At 46.1% G+C, this 17,104-nt stretch overlaps 1 protein-coding gene across 1 annotated transcript in view; it reads right to left on the bottom strand.

The window, feature by feature from the left end:
• Positions 1-17,104, bottom strand: part of CCDC60 (coiled-coil domain containing 60) — a 163,890-nt gene that overhangs the window by 20,416 nt on the left and 126,370 nt on the right. The window contains exons 5-6 of the mRNA XM_061140848.1: positions 12,216-12,323; positions 3,155-3,245 (exon numbers count right to left, since the gene is read on the bottom strand). Coding sequence (XP_060996831.1) covers positions 3,155-3,245; positions 12,216-12,323 — 199 coding nt within the window. The remainder of the gene's footprint in view (positions 1-3,154; positions 3,246-12,215; positions 12,324-17,104) is intronic.

Below are 17,104 nucleotides of genomic sequence, written 5' to 3'. Positions count from 1 at the left end.
TATCTTAAAATGTAAATTATGGGAGTGGGTCTAGTAAGATCTTTATAACCTTGAGACATTCTTTTAATTTAGTGTAATAACTAATTAAAAAAGTATATAACTTCCTCGCTTAGACTAGCAAGGGGGGCACTCTCTGTCCTGTTTCTGATGTCTATGTCAGAAGCTTTCTCTGTCCCTTTTCACACTTTAATAAAACTCTGCTATACAAAATCTCTTGAGTGATCAAGCCTGGTCCCCGGTCCCGAAGCTAAATCTTCTTCACTGTTCACCGTAAGCTATCACTACTTCAGGGGCCCTGAGTGTAGGTGGAACCTCCCTGCTCTGGAATAGGGAAGGGATTTCTCCATTACACAGGAAAGGAGAAGGTCGGGAAACAGAGATGGGAGAAGGCTGTGGGTCTTAAGATGTGATGTCTCCCTGTGAACACCACCTCCCCCAACAAACCTTCAGTGAAATGCCACACAAATGATGGAATGTTTCAGAATGTGACAGCCTGGGGACCTGGAGTTCAAACTGGGTTTAACCAGATCTCCAATGCAGTATATGAAGTTACAAAATGACTGAGATAAAGAAAAAGCAAATGCCCAAAGCTGACATGCTCTCCCCTTTGATAAATTAGCAGCCTGATGCAGTGTCCCGTTAGTCACAGCATTGCAACTGGACAAGAGCTTGCCAGACCGTCCGAGGGCCCCTCTGCTCCCTGCCCCCCTAAGGAGAGAGAATATCAGAGCTCTGGGGTAACGCCTGTAGAAGTCAGCTCTTCCTGTCTCACCTGGCACAACATGAATTCTTGATTCTGGAAACCAGACTCTTTTACATCAATGTCATTTTTGAAGACTGGACAGATTGTGTCACCAGGGCAGCCTGGAGTCTTGCAATGAGCATTGGACCCACAGCTTGCCTGTGAGCAGGTCACTCCCCCACCTCCACTTGCCTGGAGCAGGTCACTCCCCCACCTCCACTCCCTCATCTGTAAAACAGAGAGGATGGGCTCGGATGATCACAGAGGAGATTTCCACACACAGAGTTCTGTGTACATCTTCCTTGCAATAGGATTTCATTCTGTGCTCCTAAAGTTGCCATTAATTAAAATTCAATTAACAGCCACAGCCAGGAAATCCAAAGTGAAGGGCTGACACTTCTGATTAATTGAGAGTGGCAGAAGAATAAAATGTGTGTGGGGGGATGTGTGATAGGCAGATTCGGCATCCTGCCTGCCCTTTATTGAACTGACTCTCCCTGAGTTGACTTAAATCCCCAAATGCTTCTTCTCTGTGTCTGGTATTTCACTCGAAGAGTGGTGTTAATTGGCTGTTGTCTCTCTACACAGGAGGGGCTGCTTTTTGGCAAAACAAGGAAAAGGTTTCCTTATACTTTCGTAGAAGCAGGGGTTTCAAACTGGCGGCCCAGGGGGAGACATGTTTAACTGCTCAGAATTCTACAAACTGGGATATCTTCACATGAAGTACTGAGGTTACTGGTCTCTTGAAAATAAGCTCTGGATCCCATTTTCACATGGTGAAATGAGCAGAGTTAGGCAGAGGTTGTTTTCTTTAGCTGTGCAGGAGAATTCTTGTTTCCCATAGACCTCCCCACTCCCTACTACATTACCCAGCCTAATCTTTTCATTTATGCAATTTCCCCAGCCCTTGAGGATCACTGCCCTGGCACTGGTGAGCTCTACACATAAAGGAGAATACTGATTGCTGTGGAAGTTGCCTGGAGCCTCTCTTTCAAAGTCTTTATTCTGCAGGTGGAGAAACAGGCCGAGAGAGAGGAGAGGACTTCTCCAATGCCATGCAGTGAACTGGCTCACAGTGGCTAAACTAGGTCTCCTGACTCCTGATTCAGTGCTTCCCCACCCTCAGGACAGAGCACACTGCAGCCTAAAGTGTGACCCACAAACTTTCCCAGAAGGGATTTCAACTCAGAGTTCAAGTGCAGTGATTCGCTCATCCCTCCTCCAACTATAGTTGAAATATTCCTGAAGGACATTTTTTTTTTTTTTTAAAAAGGTTCGTGGCTTCTGCCGCTTTTTTCTGTGCATCTCTGGATACAGATGCACATGGTATCTCCATAGCAACTTTCTATGATAAAAACAAAGGCTCTACTTCTCAGATCTAGGAGTGCTCTGATGAAAAAGCAAGAAAACGGTGAAACTTCCTGAGGGGCGATGATAATCACGATGCCAGAGAGAACATGCTTTTGAAGAGCTTGGTGTTTAATAAACAGGGTTTAATAAATAGACCCAGGATTAGTTAACTCTTGGCTCTGCATGGCTTATGCAAATTACTTAACCTCTCTGAGCCCCAACTTTATGATCTCCTACTTGGAAATAAGAATAGTGTCTTATGGAGTTATCAGGAGGACAGGACTGGCTAATACACCTAAAAGGCTGCTTTAGCACAGAACCCGGCCCACTGTAATTCTGTTTACAGAGTGGCTTCTAAAACTATATAACCACAATAATGCACAGCATTTTAACATTTTCAAAGTGAGACTGTGTATTGTTTCCTGGGGTTCTTGCTAATGTTGAGAAATGGGCAGAAACCAACATTATTTCCATTCTGTGGGTTGGGGCACAGGTTCAACAAAAATCTCATTGTGTGTTCTCTCAACTGCCTTAAGCGCTCTACTCCCGCCATTATTATTATTATGGGGCTTGTTTGCTAAATGGATGAGTTTGGGAGTTAGGAATACTCGAGTGAAAAGAACAGAACTCTGGATTTTCTCTTAATAAGAGACCCACGTTCTAGTTTGCAGAAACCCCTGTCTGTTCAATCACTCATTTCTTGTTTTCTGAGTTAAAAGAGAGAGAGAAAGAGAAATGACTGTTATTGATTAGAAATATAGAGCTAAAGAGTGAGGTGAATCCATTTCCTCCTGGTGACATCTTCATAGGCAGCTACTCCCCCACTCCTCCCCTCCTCTGTGAAGTGGTATCTAGCCAAATGACATTTCTTCTACAATCCCCAGATAACCATTTTAATTAAAATTCACAAAAGCCATCCAACAGCTGAGGTTCTGATTTCCCTTCACTCAGAGAACCAACTAGAAAAAAAAAAAATCCCATTAGAGAAAAGACTGGCAGAAACCGCCTCCCCGCCAGGTTGGGGTTGGTAACCAGACGGGAGAGTGGTGAGTAAATGGTTACCTTTGGTGCTGTGACAAAGTGCTCCCATCTCTGTCCCATGGACTTGTCCTTATTGATTTTTTTTATTGTGCTTTTGCTTCCACCTGGGTCCCTGAGTGAGAAACAGCTTAATGAGTTTTCCGTTTCTAGAGCCTCAGTTTATTACAAGTACTTTTAAGAAGAGCAATAAATCGGTGATGGATGGTGGCACTTCTCTGCTGTGATTTTTCCCCTTCCTGTAGTCAGGAAACAGTGGGAGGGGCGGTTCTCCATGGCCGGGGTCTTGTGAGTGGGAATTGAGGTTAGGAGAGACCGCAGCCTGCTGGGTAGGGCCTGAGAGAGGTGGAGCGTTCCACGTTCTGCATCTATCTGCATCTTCGACTCGGGTCCTCTAGCAGACTCCAGAGCAGGTCTGTGGTTCCTCTTGGGGGTGAACTGAAAAGCATGTTTGTTTCTGAATCTCTGCCTGCTCTGGTGCCTAAGGGTCTCACATCAGGGACAATTCTGAGTGACACAGAGAGAATTTCTGGGTGTGCTTGCTGTGGGGAGGGGTGCTGAGGGAAGCTTGTGGGATGAGTTGCATAATGAAAATCACGGGTTTGGAGTTTAAGCTTGTGGGATGAGTTGCACAATGAATATCACGGGTTTGGAGTTTACTGAGTGAAAATTCTATACAATCCTACATGCAAGACGCTTCTGGGCATTCTTGCTGAATCACCTCAACATCACCTTGTGATGCAGACATTTATCATCCCATTTTACAGATAAGAAAACAAACTTGGGGTCTTCAGTCACGCGCCCAGATGCATATTTACAATGGATCTAATGACCATTCCTTGAGTGGGTCCCTCCAGGGCCCTGTACCTAATTTTTGTATTTTAACTTTGTATTCTTTTTCTTAAAGTGCCCCTCTCCCCAACTGAATAAACTTCAGGTCCCAGGAAACCTGGATCTTCCCTCATGGGTTGTAACTTTCTGAGTAGAAGACTGAAGCCCTAGTAGGTCTGGAAAGTAACCTACCTAGAACCCTTTATCTGAAACCCACGGGACCAGATGTGCTGCCAAATTCAGAATTTTGGCATTTTGCAATGGAAATACGCTGTATGTATACTACATATTAACATAATCCTTCCAGTGGGCTTTGAGGAACAATCTTTTAGTTAAACATGTTAATATTTCTGCAGCAGTATATATGAATATTTACACTAGGTGGGAAAAAAGACTACAAATAGCTTCAAGTTTTGCCACCAAATCTGTTTGGGTCATGTCAGATTTTGCTGCCAAACTGAGTTATGGGAAAAAACTGAGTTTTCAGAGCCTTTTGGATTTTGGACTTGTGGCTACAGGGTGGTGGAGCCCTGCTGACAAGCAAGCTGGAAGACTCAGTAATGACCTCTACCTTTGTAACAACTGATTGACTGATCTCTTGATCTCTCCATTCATCCATCCATCCGTTTATCTCCTTTTTCCCTGCAGAAAGGATTTTTAGATGTCTGGGAGCCTTCAAATCGTTTGGCTGGCTGTCACTCAGCATAGAGGAGGGACTGGAAGGAATGAGACAGCCAGACCAGTTTGATTGTTAGGGAGGCACCAACAGGAATCTATACTCATCAGGGGCTGCTGGTCAGGGGAGATGCTCAGATAGGAGACCAAGGTGAACCTTACTTACTGACTGGTTTTTGTGGCATGGGGGCCTGAGTAGCAGAATCAAAGGCTTTTACCAGCCCCAATGGAGAGGTGGATGTGTGTGTTCTTTGTTGGCAGAACCTTGCTGGGCATCTCCCAGCTCACAGCCTCGATGCCCGAGGAATGCATACAGGGTGAAAGTTGGGCTGCGGAGGGCGGGGTGAGAATGTGCCTTTAAGCTTTTTGTAAGACTTTATGTTTGATTACACAATAAAAAGCCCTCTGAATAATTAACAGTGAAGCTCATTTAACGTTGATGCTGCCTGCCTCTCCCGCGAGTAATCAAATTAGGGAATATTCAAAATCCAGCCAGAGAAAGGAGCGATACTTCAGTCCTATAAACAATATTTAAACTAGCGGTGCTTTTGAAGTCTGGTTTAAGGCTCACCAACTGGAAGCTTTAGCGTTTCCGCTTTGGAGCATTTTCTTTCAAGACCACAGGGCTTTTCTTGCCTTTTCCCTTTGCTAACTCAGCCCCTGCTGTGCCTCCAGCCTTCTTCTTGAAGTTCAAAAGCAGCCCCTCTTTCCCCTTTAAAATTAAATCTGGTACCGGCCAAGCTTTCAAAATCTTAAATATTCAGACCCAATTGGGAAGATGGAGGTTTTTCGTTCACACAGACTTCCAAGACGACCCGAAATCTATTGCAACTTCAGGCAGCAGGTTAAATGAGCTAAAAATGCAGCAGGCTTCCCAGGGATCTTAAAAAGCCCTGAGCATCGCTCTTGCAAAACCATTGATAAAGAAAGGGCCTGGTTAGACAGGATTGGTCTCTCTGATGTTTCATTTTCAGTAGTAAATAAACCAAACAGGAGGATCAATAGGGAGAGAAAAGGAAATAACCTGAGCATTGTTGTCCACAGTGGGCTGACTGCACACACCTCAAGCAATGAGGGCAGGCAGGCTGGTGTCCCTTCCCAAGGCCTGGAGGCACAGTCAGTGCCCTCCACCCACCAGGGTCCCAGGTTTTCCTGGCTCTCTGAAGTTGGGTATAGCTCTGTGACTTGCTTTGTTAAAAGAAAAAATGAGTGCAAGTGACCTGTGGCTTGTAGGGAGGATGCTTTAAGGGCCAGTGCTCAAGTCAGATGGCACCCCACTCCAGTACTCTTGCCTGGAAAATCCCATGGACGGAGGAGCCTGGTGGGCTGCAGTCCATGGGGTCTCGAAGAGTCGGACACGACTGAGCGACTTCACTTTCACTTTTCACTCTCATGCACTGGAGAAGGAAATGGCACCCACTCCAGTGTTCTTGCCTGGAGAATCCCAGGACGGGGGAGCCTGGCGGGCTGCCGTCTATGGGGTCGCACAGAGTCGGACACGGCTGAAGCGACTCAGCAGCAGCAGCAGCTCATGTCAGACTCCCTTTCCTGCTGTGCTGACGGGGAAGCTTACGATGAGATGGGATTCCTATCAGCCGGGCCCCCAGGTGACGGAGGTGAGCGGGTCCCGAGTGGGTCACACGCACGGGGTGAGCGAGACGTGAGCTTGGGCTGCGCTAAGTGGCTGAAGTGGGGGGTTGGTCGTCCCGGCAGCTTAATTCACCTGACCTAACTGATAGCTCCGGTTTATTGTCAGAACCAGGAAAAGGGGTATACCCAGGGAGTTAACTGTGGGTTTAAGAATCTGGTGGACCAGCTGTCTGAGTCCCTCTGCCTGCCCTGCTGCTTCTGAGATGTGCAATTTTCTTGTAATATTGACCCTCTCTGAGCCTCAGTGTCCTCATCTGTCAAATGGGGAAATAGTAGCTGAGTCAGAGGATGATTAGAGTGAAGATGCAAAGAAATGGGCTTGTTAGGAGCTTGGCAGGATGCCTTGTATGGAGAACTGAATACAGCTGAACTATGCATATGAACTACATGCGCTTTTTTCGACAGACATCTCAGTGTGGTATGGAGGAGGTGCTGGTGGTGGGTAGGAGGCACTCAGGCACATCCATGGGGGAGAAGCTGCTATGATCTTCAGACCACAGTCTCTCCCTGCTAAAGCTTTCTGGGGGATTCTATTGGCTAGAAACCAAGGGAAGAGGTCGTTGAGCACTGTTGCATCTCTTCTAACTCTAGCTGCTACTTAAAGACATCTATCCACAATGCAACCTGGGTAATTCTCTCAAATGCTTCACTCACTCTTTCTGAATCCGCATTTGCTTCTGAGGGTAGAGGGTCTGCTGGCGGGTTTAGGACATATTCACGAGTCCACGACTGAGATGGAGGATGGAGGTACCTGCTGACTTTGTAGCAGGGAGAGGCTGGAGGTCAAAGCTCCCGGGTTCTCCCTGGCCAGGGTGCCTGTCCCACCTCCGGAGTGATAGGCTCTCTGGCCACCCAGTCATGTTCTCCTGCCCCCGTAGAGATGTCTGCTTGAGTACAGGAGCGGGAGGATGATGCGATTAGACCAGAGCAGGGACATTAGAGACTTCACTCAGACGTCACCTTCTGTGTGAGTCTTCCCCTGACGACTCAACTTAAAAGTCACCCCATGTATATTATCAAGGATGAAACAGATCACCAGCCCAGGTTGGATGCATGAGACAAGTGCTTGGGGCTGGTGCACTAGGAAGACCCAGAGGGATCGGGTGGAGAGGGAGGTGGGAGGGGGGATCAGGATGGGGAATACATGTAAATCCATGGCTGATTCATGTCAATGTATGGCAAAAACCACTACAAAACCAACTAATAAAAATAAATGGAAAATAAAATAAAATAAAATTACATGATGCTAAAAAAAAAAAAAAGTCACCCCACTACCCTGTTACTATCACATCACCCTGTCAATTTCTTCATGACGCCCACTGCTATCTCAAAGTATCTTGATTACTACGTGTTTATTATCTGCTGCTCCCCACCACCTCCCTTGGAATAGAAGCTCCGGAGGGCAGGGACAATGTGTGTTTTTCCCACGGGTGTATCCCCAGGAGTGCCTGAAAAAAGTAGGTTTGAGGAAAATGAGGCTTTCCGGGGTGGGGGTGGTGGGGATGCATGACAAGGGGAAAACAACTTAGTTTAACAATTACTATTATGTGTGTTGTTCAGAACAATGCTGAATTTTTTTTTTTAAGTGACAATCTGGCAAATACTCAAGATCTTGAGAGAATTGGTTAAGCATGTTGATAAACCCTACAGTTATTAAAAGAAGTTTCGATATTGAGAGATAATCCCTGTGTATTAAGGTAAACAACAAAAATTTAGTTGCAAAGCAATAAATGTAGACTAGCTTTTTTCTTCTAAAGGAAATTATATATTTACATGTCATACGATCTTAGTAAGTTATGGTCCCTTTTTATATCCTGGCAAATAATACTTTGTAATGAGTTATCCTTTTTTACTTTTTTGATACCGGATTATTTCCTAAATTAATTGAAGATTTTTGGGCTTTAGCTAGAAACAGAGGAAACAGTCATTTAGTGGTTAAGTGCAGATGCTTTGCATCTGGGGTTTGTTGTTGTTCTTTAGTCACTCAGTCATGTCCAACTCTTTGTGACCCCATGGACAGCAGCACACCACGCTTCCCTGTCCTTCACTACCTCCTGGAGCTTGCTCAAACTCATGTCCATTGAGTCAGTGATGCTATCTAAACATCTTGTCCTCTGTTGTCCCCTTCTCCTTCTGCCTTCAATCTTTCCCAGCATCAGGGTCTTTCCTAATGAGTCAGCTCTTCACATCAGGTGGTCTAAGTATTGGAGCTTCAGCATCAGTCCTTCTAATGTATATTCAGAATTGATTTTCTTTAGGATTGACTGATTTGATCTTCTTGCAGTCCAAGGGACTCTTAAGAGTCTTCTCCAACACCATAGTTCAAAAGCATCAATTCTTTGGCACTCAGCTTTCTTTATGGTCCAACTCAGACATCCATACATGACCACTGGAAAAACCATAGCTTTGACTAGATGGACCTTTGCAGTAGGCAAAAAAATAAAGTCTCTGCTTTTTAATATGCCATCTAGGTTGGTCATAGCTTTTCTTCCAAGGAGCAAGTGCCTTTTAATTTCATGGCTGCAGTCACCATCTGCAGCGATTTTGGAGCTCAAGAAAACAAAGTCTGTCATGGTTTCCATTGTTTCCCCATCTATTTGCCTTGAAGTGATGGGACCAGATGCCATGATCTTAGTTTTTTGAAAGCTGAGTTTTAAGCCAGCTTTTTTACTCTCTTCTTTCACCTTCATCAAGAGGCTCTTTATTTCCTCTTCACTTTCTGGGCTACCTGGGTTCAAATCCTGACTTTTACTAGCTGTGTAACTTATAGCAAGTTACTTAATTCTCTTTGCTTCAGTTTCCTTATTTTTAAGTCAGAATGAGGCTCAAATGAGGTCACATCTCCTGACCAGTGCTTGACATAGAAAGCACTCAAATGACAGCTAGTTTCCTTGTAACACAGTGGCTAGAATTAGGTACCTGTGTCATATTTTATATGTAGAAAGGCATCTGTCTTTTTCTAAAGGAGGTGGTGGGTTCTTTGGGCCTAGAAACCTAGCCCTTGAGTGTCTGGACTCTCTTAATGAAAGTAAAAATTATAACCATCTGGAGTCTCCAATTAAGAGTGGGTCCAGGGTTTCCCTGGTGGTCTAGTGGTTAAGAATTCACCTTGCAAGGCAAGGAACATGGGTTTGATCCCTGGCCTGGGAAGACCCCACATGCCATGGAGCAGCTAAGCCCATGAGCCACAACTACTGAGCCCATGCTCTGGAGCTCTTGAGCCTCAACTGCTGTAGCCTATGTGCCTACAGCCTATATTCTGCAACAAGAGAAGTCACTGCAATGAGAAGCCCATGCACTGCAATGAAGAGTAGCCTCTGTTCACCACAACTAGAGAAAGCCTGCATGCAGCAATGAAGAGCCACTAAAGCCAAAATTAAAATAAGTAAATAAATCTTAAAAAAAAAAAGAGTGGGTCCAGGAATTCCTTGGTGGTCTACTGGTCAGGATTCCAGGCTTTCACTGCTATAGCTGCACAATGCAGTCAAAAAAGAAGAAGAAGAAGAAAAAAGAGTGGGTCCAGTGGTGTCTCTGGGACAGCTGAGGCAATAAGACAAGCCTGCCTGTGCTGCCCACAGCTCCAGGGCAGAGCACCGATTACCTGACTGTGGAGGTTCAGGGCGGCTGGAACAGCTCCTACCCTGGGCCTGAAGGTAAATTGGTAACTTCTCACTCCCCTCTTTGACCTGGGGTCTGCCCTGTTCTTTCCCACTGAGCGGGACTAAGAAGAGGTGTCACTAAGGCTTGAAGCGCTTGCTTACACCAGGCCTTGTATGCTTCTCTGTAAAGGTCCACTCGTTTCTAATCAGTCCTTGGAAAGTGAGTCTCTAATAAGAATAAAACCAATATGAGTTCACAACCCTTTATTCAATTCCAAAATCCAAAGGGTCTTGAAAACAAACAAAACAAAAACTCATAAATTACTTGGCAGCAAAACATGATCTGAACTGATGGAAGACTATTGATGACCTTTGTTTACCTTGAGTATCCTTTTAGTGTAAAGATTCATTTTTTTTTCTGCAGAAATATGTTTGATGATAGGGTGCTGTCCTAGTTCCCTCTGGGAGTAAAATGCTCTATATGGTATATTGTCCCATATTTCCATTCTAAAATGCCAAAAAAGAAAAAAAAAACCACCACCACAATTTGGAAATGCAGCTGGCCCCAAAGGTTTGAATAAAAATCTGTGGGCCTTCATGTATAAAACAAGTCTTACTTTGCCTAAACAGAAGCTTCCATCTCTCAGAGGAGGGTAATTAGCGCATTCATTATTGAAGGCTCTGTTTCTGCTCTGTTTGGACCTGATCATCTTGTCAACTGAAATAAACTCTCTTGCTAGAAGTAGAATTAATGAAGATACTAGAAAATGATAATGTGTTTCTATTGCCACATGATGAAATCGGGAAGACCTTTTTTTCTTTTTTTCCTTTCTAAATAAAGCAGAGACTCAGACACAACTCAGAAGGACATCCTAAAATCTGTCATCTCTTCATTTTCCCGACCATCCACCCATCTACCCAAATATGGGATCTTCCTGCGATGAACAAAGATCATGTTTGCGGCACGCCTGCTGCCAGTCAGTAAAATTTTGCTGCCTGTAGAAAGCCCACTTTGAGGTACTGAATCACCCCACTTCCTTTCTATAAAATCTGTAAGGGGGCAGGGACTAGACCTACAGCCGTCATTACGTCTAACAGAAATGAAACCTCTGGGAACTACAGGTCCCAGAGGATGGATGTTTCCTTCTGGAAAATGCATGGTGGGTGTCAGGACTCAGGGTTTATGTTTCAAGCACTTCAGTATCAGGAGATACTTGCTGCTTGGTAGTGGCAACTCAGAAAATCTGTCAGGAGAACTGAAGACTTGTTATTTTCCTCGTGGGGTCATTCCCTGGATTGCCCATCTTCGCAACCAGATTTGGGTTGAACTTATGGAGCTTCTCCACCCCTCCCTCTCCATCTCTTTGTATGTTTGTCCATTCACCTGGGGAACATAGCTCTCAGCCATTGGTAAAATTCTGCTCAGAGGTGTATGTCTTCCCTCGCCCTAAGTCTCAATGGTATTGACAGTCACATCCCTAACTGCTCTTTAAAATCGGGATTTTAATCTTGCATAGCTATCATTTAGTGAGCACTCGCTGTGTCCTCAGACATCATGCCGAATGTTCCACATACTTTATCTTGCTTAATCCTTACAAGAACGCTTCTGGTTCTGTTCTTGCAGACAACTTGACTCTCCTTAGAGAAACAACACCTTACACGCCTGCCTGTTCCTCGCTCTGCCTTGTATGTGCCATGTAGTTCCTGCGACAGTGGCCTCAAGGCTGCTGAGGAGCCCTGCTCTCTGGTGGAGACACATCTAACACTTTTCATGACTTAGATAACAGCTGCTGGAGCTTCTGCCTGAGCAAAGTCAGCTGCTCTTGGGACCTGAACACAGAATATTCCCTTGGGTCCAAGTGGAGAAACAGTTTTCAATATATACTAAAAAAAACAGTGAGAGAAAACAAACCTTAGGAGAAAGGGGGGAACATGGAGAGTGGGAAGAGTAGATGGGGAGGGGACAGGAGGGAAAAAGGAAGAGAAACAGATGATGAACAGTGCTGGGGAGACAGGATCCAGGAAGAGAGCTGGAGAGAACCTAGCTGTGCTGGGTTAGGCTGGGATGGCTGGCCAGCCAGTTTTTTTGGTGTGAATACTCTCACCCTGGCTGACTGATTTTGAGCTTCCGATGTGATGTCACTGCAGGTGGAACTGGGGAGAGATGCTGGGAGAGTGTGCACATGAGGGTTCTTACTGCTGCAGTTTGGACCCAACAGGATGGAACTCCTAAAGCAACCTACTACCCCCTCCAAAAACAGGAGAAGGACGGGGGAACCCACAGGAGCTTCTGCCCCGCCGATTGCCCAGGTAGAAGGGTTGAGACCTACTTGGGATTCCAGCAGGTGATCACAGGCTTCATGGTGTGGTGGCTGTGGTCGATAGTCAGGGCCTCCAGGAGCCAGTGGAGGACGCAGAGCTGGCGGAAGATGGGCTCGCTGCGAAGACAGAGGGCAGGAGCCCAGGGGGATCCTGTTAGAGCAACATTCTTCACAACGGGGGCGACAGAGGCAGGCCTTGTGCTGGCTTCTGGCCGGAGGGCTGTCGCCGGGCTCTGGGTGTGTGGCAGTATCTCCTGTGCACAGCAGTAAAGCTTTGCAATGGGCTCCTGAGCTGTGTTTTGGGCCCGTTTTTACAGGTGAGGGATCTGAGGCTCAGAGGTGAGGAGCCTGTGCAGGTCACTGGGCCAGGCGGCAGAACTATGATCAGACATGAGATGACCCCACACCAGTTACTGGGAGTCGGCATGCACAGCGGGAAGAACAAAGGAGGGACCCTAAAGCCAGAGGTCTTGACTCAGGCAAACAAGAGGATTGAAGGAAATGGACATCCAACTACTCATCCGATAAAAATACAATAAATATACCAGCAGTGTCTGAAACGTCTGGAAACACAGGGAAACTAGTGTCTTTATTGTACTTCTTCCCTTCCCCCTACTCCAATTAACAACTGGACTCACTGCTTTAAATTTATAAATCCTTTGCCCCCAGATGTAGCTGGATATTGAGGAAAACCACACTGAATACATTATTTGAAAGTGTAACTAAGACACTGTTTAAAAATAGGTTTAACCTGTATTTTGTGACTTGGGGGCAATTTGTATTATGATGACCAGACACTGAGGAGGACACTTGACACACAGGGTTTGTTGTTATTGTTCGGTTGCTCAGTCGTGTCCGACTCTTTGCGACCCCATGGACTGCAGCACGCCAGGCTCCCTGTCCTTCACCATCTCCCAGAATTTGCTCAAATTCATGACCACTGGGTCAGTGATGCTACCTAACCATCTAACAAGGTATTTAATTCTCCCTAAACCCTGCTGGATATAAATCACACATGAATATTAGAGAAGAGGAAATGGAGGCTCAGAGAGGGGCAGTCAGTGTGCTCTGGGTCACGCAACGTGCTGACAGAGACGGGATGCGTATCCCATTTAACGCTACCGACAGCCCCATGAAGGGTGCCTCCACACCATCCTTTCTGCAGACAAGGGACTTGGGGAAGTAAAGTGAGCCACCTGAGGTCACACTAGGATTGGTGAGGGTTTGAACCTACATCTGTTTAATCCCAGGGACTGTTCTTTTGTGGACCTGAGCTCTGTTTGAGGTGCTGGTTTGGGCCCAGTGTAGTGGCCACCCTGAGCAAGGCTGGCACAGGGTTAACTCACTGCCTGCATTCTTCCTGGAAACGAGGGGGAGTCCTAACTAGCTGCCCCCTCCTTGCCTGGTTCCTCCTCTTACACTAATGCGCCAGAGTCTCCATTAGAATCTGTGTAAGTGCTCTTCTCTGCAACTGCTCCTGGCTTGATCGATGCTCCCCAGGGTTCCTGGGCCTGGTGCTCAGAGGGGCATGCAGGCATCCACCCTCCAGCTTCCAGGAAGGCCTGGCTCCCGAGGTAGAACCTGAGCCCTGGGGCTCAAGTGTGGAGCTGGCCCAGGGCTATCCCAGAGAGTCACTCAGCATGCAGGGGAGCTGCTTCCAGGCACCCCACTCACAGCCCCCATGTTCTGGGGTGGACGTGTCCACCAGGTGTCAGGAAAACTAGAGTCAGCAGCTCGCTCTCTCTTTTTCTGCTAAGCCCCCTCCTTCCTTTGTTTCCCTTCTGCTTTAAAGAAACTGCAAGTCCACAGTCCTCCGCCCCTTTCTCTCCCTCCCTATACCATCTTGACCCCCACAGGGTCAGTGCATGCTGGCAGCTCTGGGTGCCAACAGTGGCAGTGGCTGTGCCATGCGCCTGACCCTGGGCAGACACCCCTTTTTCGTTGCATCACAGGGGGACAAGGGGCAGGTGAGCCTCGGTTCATTTCTGCAAGGGACAGGAACAGGCACAAACCTGGCCGGCTCCTTCCCTTGCTTAAAATCTTCAAACTCCCCAAACTGTCTGAATGAACAATGTCCCCCTCCATTCACAAGCTGAAGTCCTAACCTCTAGCATCTTAGACTATGACTGTACCTTTAAAGAGGTGATGAAGTTAAAATGAGGCTATTAAGGTGGGTCCTAATCCAATCTGACTGGTGTCCTCATGAGAAGAGGAGGTGTGGCATATGAATACTAGAGCACATGCTCACAGAGGACAGACTCTGAGGCCAAGGAGGGAGGACTCAGAAGAAACCAACACGTGGGCACCTTGACCTTCAGCTTCCAGCCTCCGGAACTGTGAAAGAATACATTTCTGTTCGGGAATGTTTAGGCCACCTGGTCTGTGGTGTGCTGTTATGATGGCCCTGGCAAACCAACACCCGTCACATGGGAGAGACTGTCCACCTCCTCAGGCTGGAGTCTCCCTGCCCCCACCGCGCTGCCATCTGCAGCCTGGGGCAGTTCTGCTCCGTAGCACAGGCTTGCCGCACTCCTCTGCACTGTGTTAAAACCCTCGCTGTGCCATCTACTAGCTACGTGGTCTTGGCCAAAGTACTTAATTTTCCTGACTCTCAGTTTTCTCATCTGTATAACGGTGGGAATCATTCCAGTGAAGGTGACGTGAGGCCTTCAGCACTGTTCTGTGCTCCTGATACACTCCCTTTCCTCCTTCTCCTCTGCCTCTCGGTGATTGGGTCTCAGCTCAGATGTCACCTCCAGCAGGAAGCCTTCCTTGATTTCTCTAGCCTCCTCTCCCTGAGGAGGTTCTAAAGCCTCCCTACCCTTACAATGTGTCCCTTTGTCCATACACACTGTGTTCCTGCTGTCTCATAACTACCTGTTTACTTGTCTCCCGAGCCCACAAGCCATGGAGCTACAGAGTATTGTCTACTACAGGCAATCCTGTGCCAGGCACAGAGTAGGCTCAATACATTTCTGATTACTAAATGGGATATGGTGGGAATAAACTGGTTTGGATCTGACATTTTCTGGAGCTGAAAATCTGGGCACAATTCTTATGTGTACAACCACAGAGGTAACAGAGGAGAGTGGCAACACCAGCAAAATGACAATAATAATAAACACTTCCCACAGAGCACTTACTCTGTGCCAGACACTGTTTTTAATTACCATCCATTAATTAAAGTCATTCTTGTAACAACACTTTGAGGAAGGTACTATCAGTATCCCCATTTTTCAGATGAAGAAACTGAGGTCATGGAAATTACCCAAGGTCAAAAAGGCAGCAAATGGCAAAGCTGGAACCCGGGCCCAGATAGTTTGGTTCCTGAATCTGTGTTCTAGCCATCAACACAGTGTTGATGTCTCTTGTTACAGGGCAGAGCCCTCCCTTTCTTTTCAGCAGAACAGGGTTTCATCCAATGGGTGTGGACCTTTTTTTCCATTTATAAAAAGTGCCTTAAAAAATGTGTGCACAAATGTTTACAGCAGTTTTGTTCATAATTGCTCAAAATTGGAAGTAACCTTTAGAGACGTATGGATAAATTATCTGTGGTATGTCCAGACAATGGACTGTTATTCAGTGTTAAAAAGAAATGGGCTATTAAGCCATGAAAAGCCAAGGAGAAACCTCAAAAGCGTATCACTAAGTGAAAGAAGCCAATCTGAAAAGGCTGCATACTGCGTGGCTCCAACAACATGACGTTCTGGAAAGCACAAAACTACGGAAAAGTAAAAGGATCAGTGGTTGCCAGGGGCTGGGGATGGGGAGAGGGAAGAATAGGCAGAGTAAACACAGGATTTTTAGGGCGGTGAAAATACTCTGAATAATACATGAATGGATGGATACCTGTCGTTATACATTTGTCTAAACCCATAGAATGTATACCACCAAGAGCAAACCCTAATGTAAACCAGGGGCTGTGGGTGATTATGAGGTGTCATTGTCGGTTCATCAGTTCTAGCAAATAGCCCACTCTGGTGGGGGATGGAAACAATGGGGAGGCTGGGCAGAGGGAGGAGGTAAATGCGAAATCTCTACACTTTCCACTCAATTTTACTCTAAACCTGAAACTGCTCTAAAAAAAAAATAAGGTCTTACTGAAAAAATAAAGTGTCTCAAACCCAATGATCTCTCATCTCACATGCAGCAAACCAGAGAGACAGAAAGAAAGGGTCCCCAGAAACATGCTTGATAGAAATTGTTCCTTTTTCATAGTGATTGTCTGTCAGGGCAAAGCACAATATCTTGAATGTTATCAAATTAAAAGAGAAAGCATTTATTTTCTTAAATGTGGGGCATAATAGATGGAAATGCTAACCAGGGTGCACAAAGCCTGCTTCTAAAATCCTAGTGGTCAGAACTCTGGGAGAGCTCCCAGGGGTCAGTGTACCTGAATAAGCAGCCCACTCTATTGAAATGGCCATACCAACCAGAATACAAGTGGGTATCTACATCCCTGAGAAGAAAACAACGTTTTGTCCTTTTACTAAGAAAAATCAGAAAATGCATACAAGGCACCCCATGCTGACTGTCAGGCAAACCAGGACAGTGGCTGCAGGCACAGTTGCTTAGGAAGGGTTGTAAGGACAGTCTAGTCAGCTCTGAGAGGAAAGGATGGGATGTCCTCTTTCCTGCAGACAGCATCTCACCTCTCTTTCTCTCTCTCTCTCTCTTTTTTTTTTTTTTTAAAGATAAAGGTCCAGTCTTCCTTGGCATCATTGAACTGATCCCCATGTAGTCATTTTAGAATTTTCAGCCGGTTCTGGGATCACTCTTATTGGGATTGAAATCCACCTCGGCTGGTGTGAAGACTCGGAATTTGAGAACTGACCTAGCAGGCTCTGCCCAGTGCTTTGTGGTAGAATGATGACAAAACTGCCTGGATTTTGCCTCCC

Source organism: Dama dama, chromosome 5 (assembly GCF_033118175.1).
Source record: "Dama dama isolate Ldn47 chromosome 5, ASM3311817v1, whole genome shotgun sequence".
Taxonomy (NCBI): domain Eukaryota; kingdom Metazoa; phylum Chordata; class Mammalia; order Artiodactyla; family Cervidae; genus Dama; species Dama dama.
This window is presented reverse-complemented; position numbering and strand designations above follow the sequence as displayed.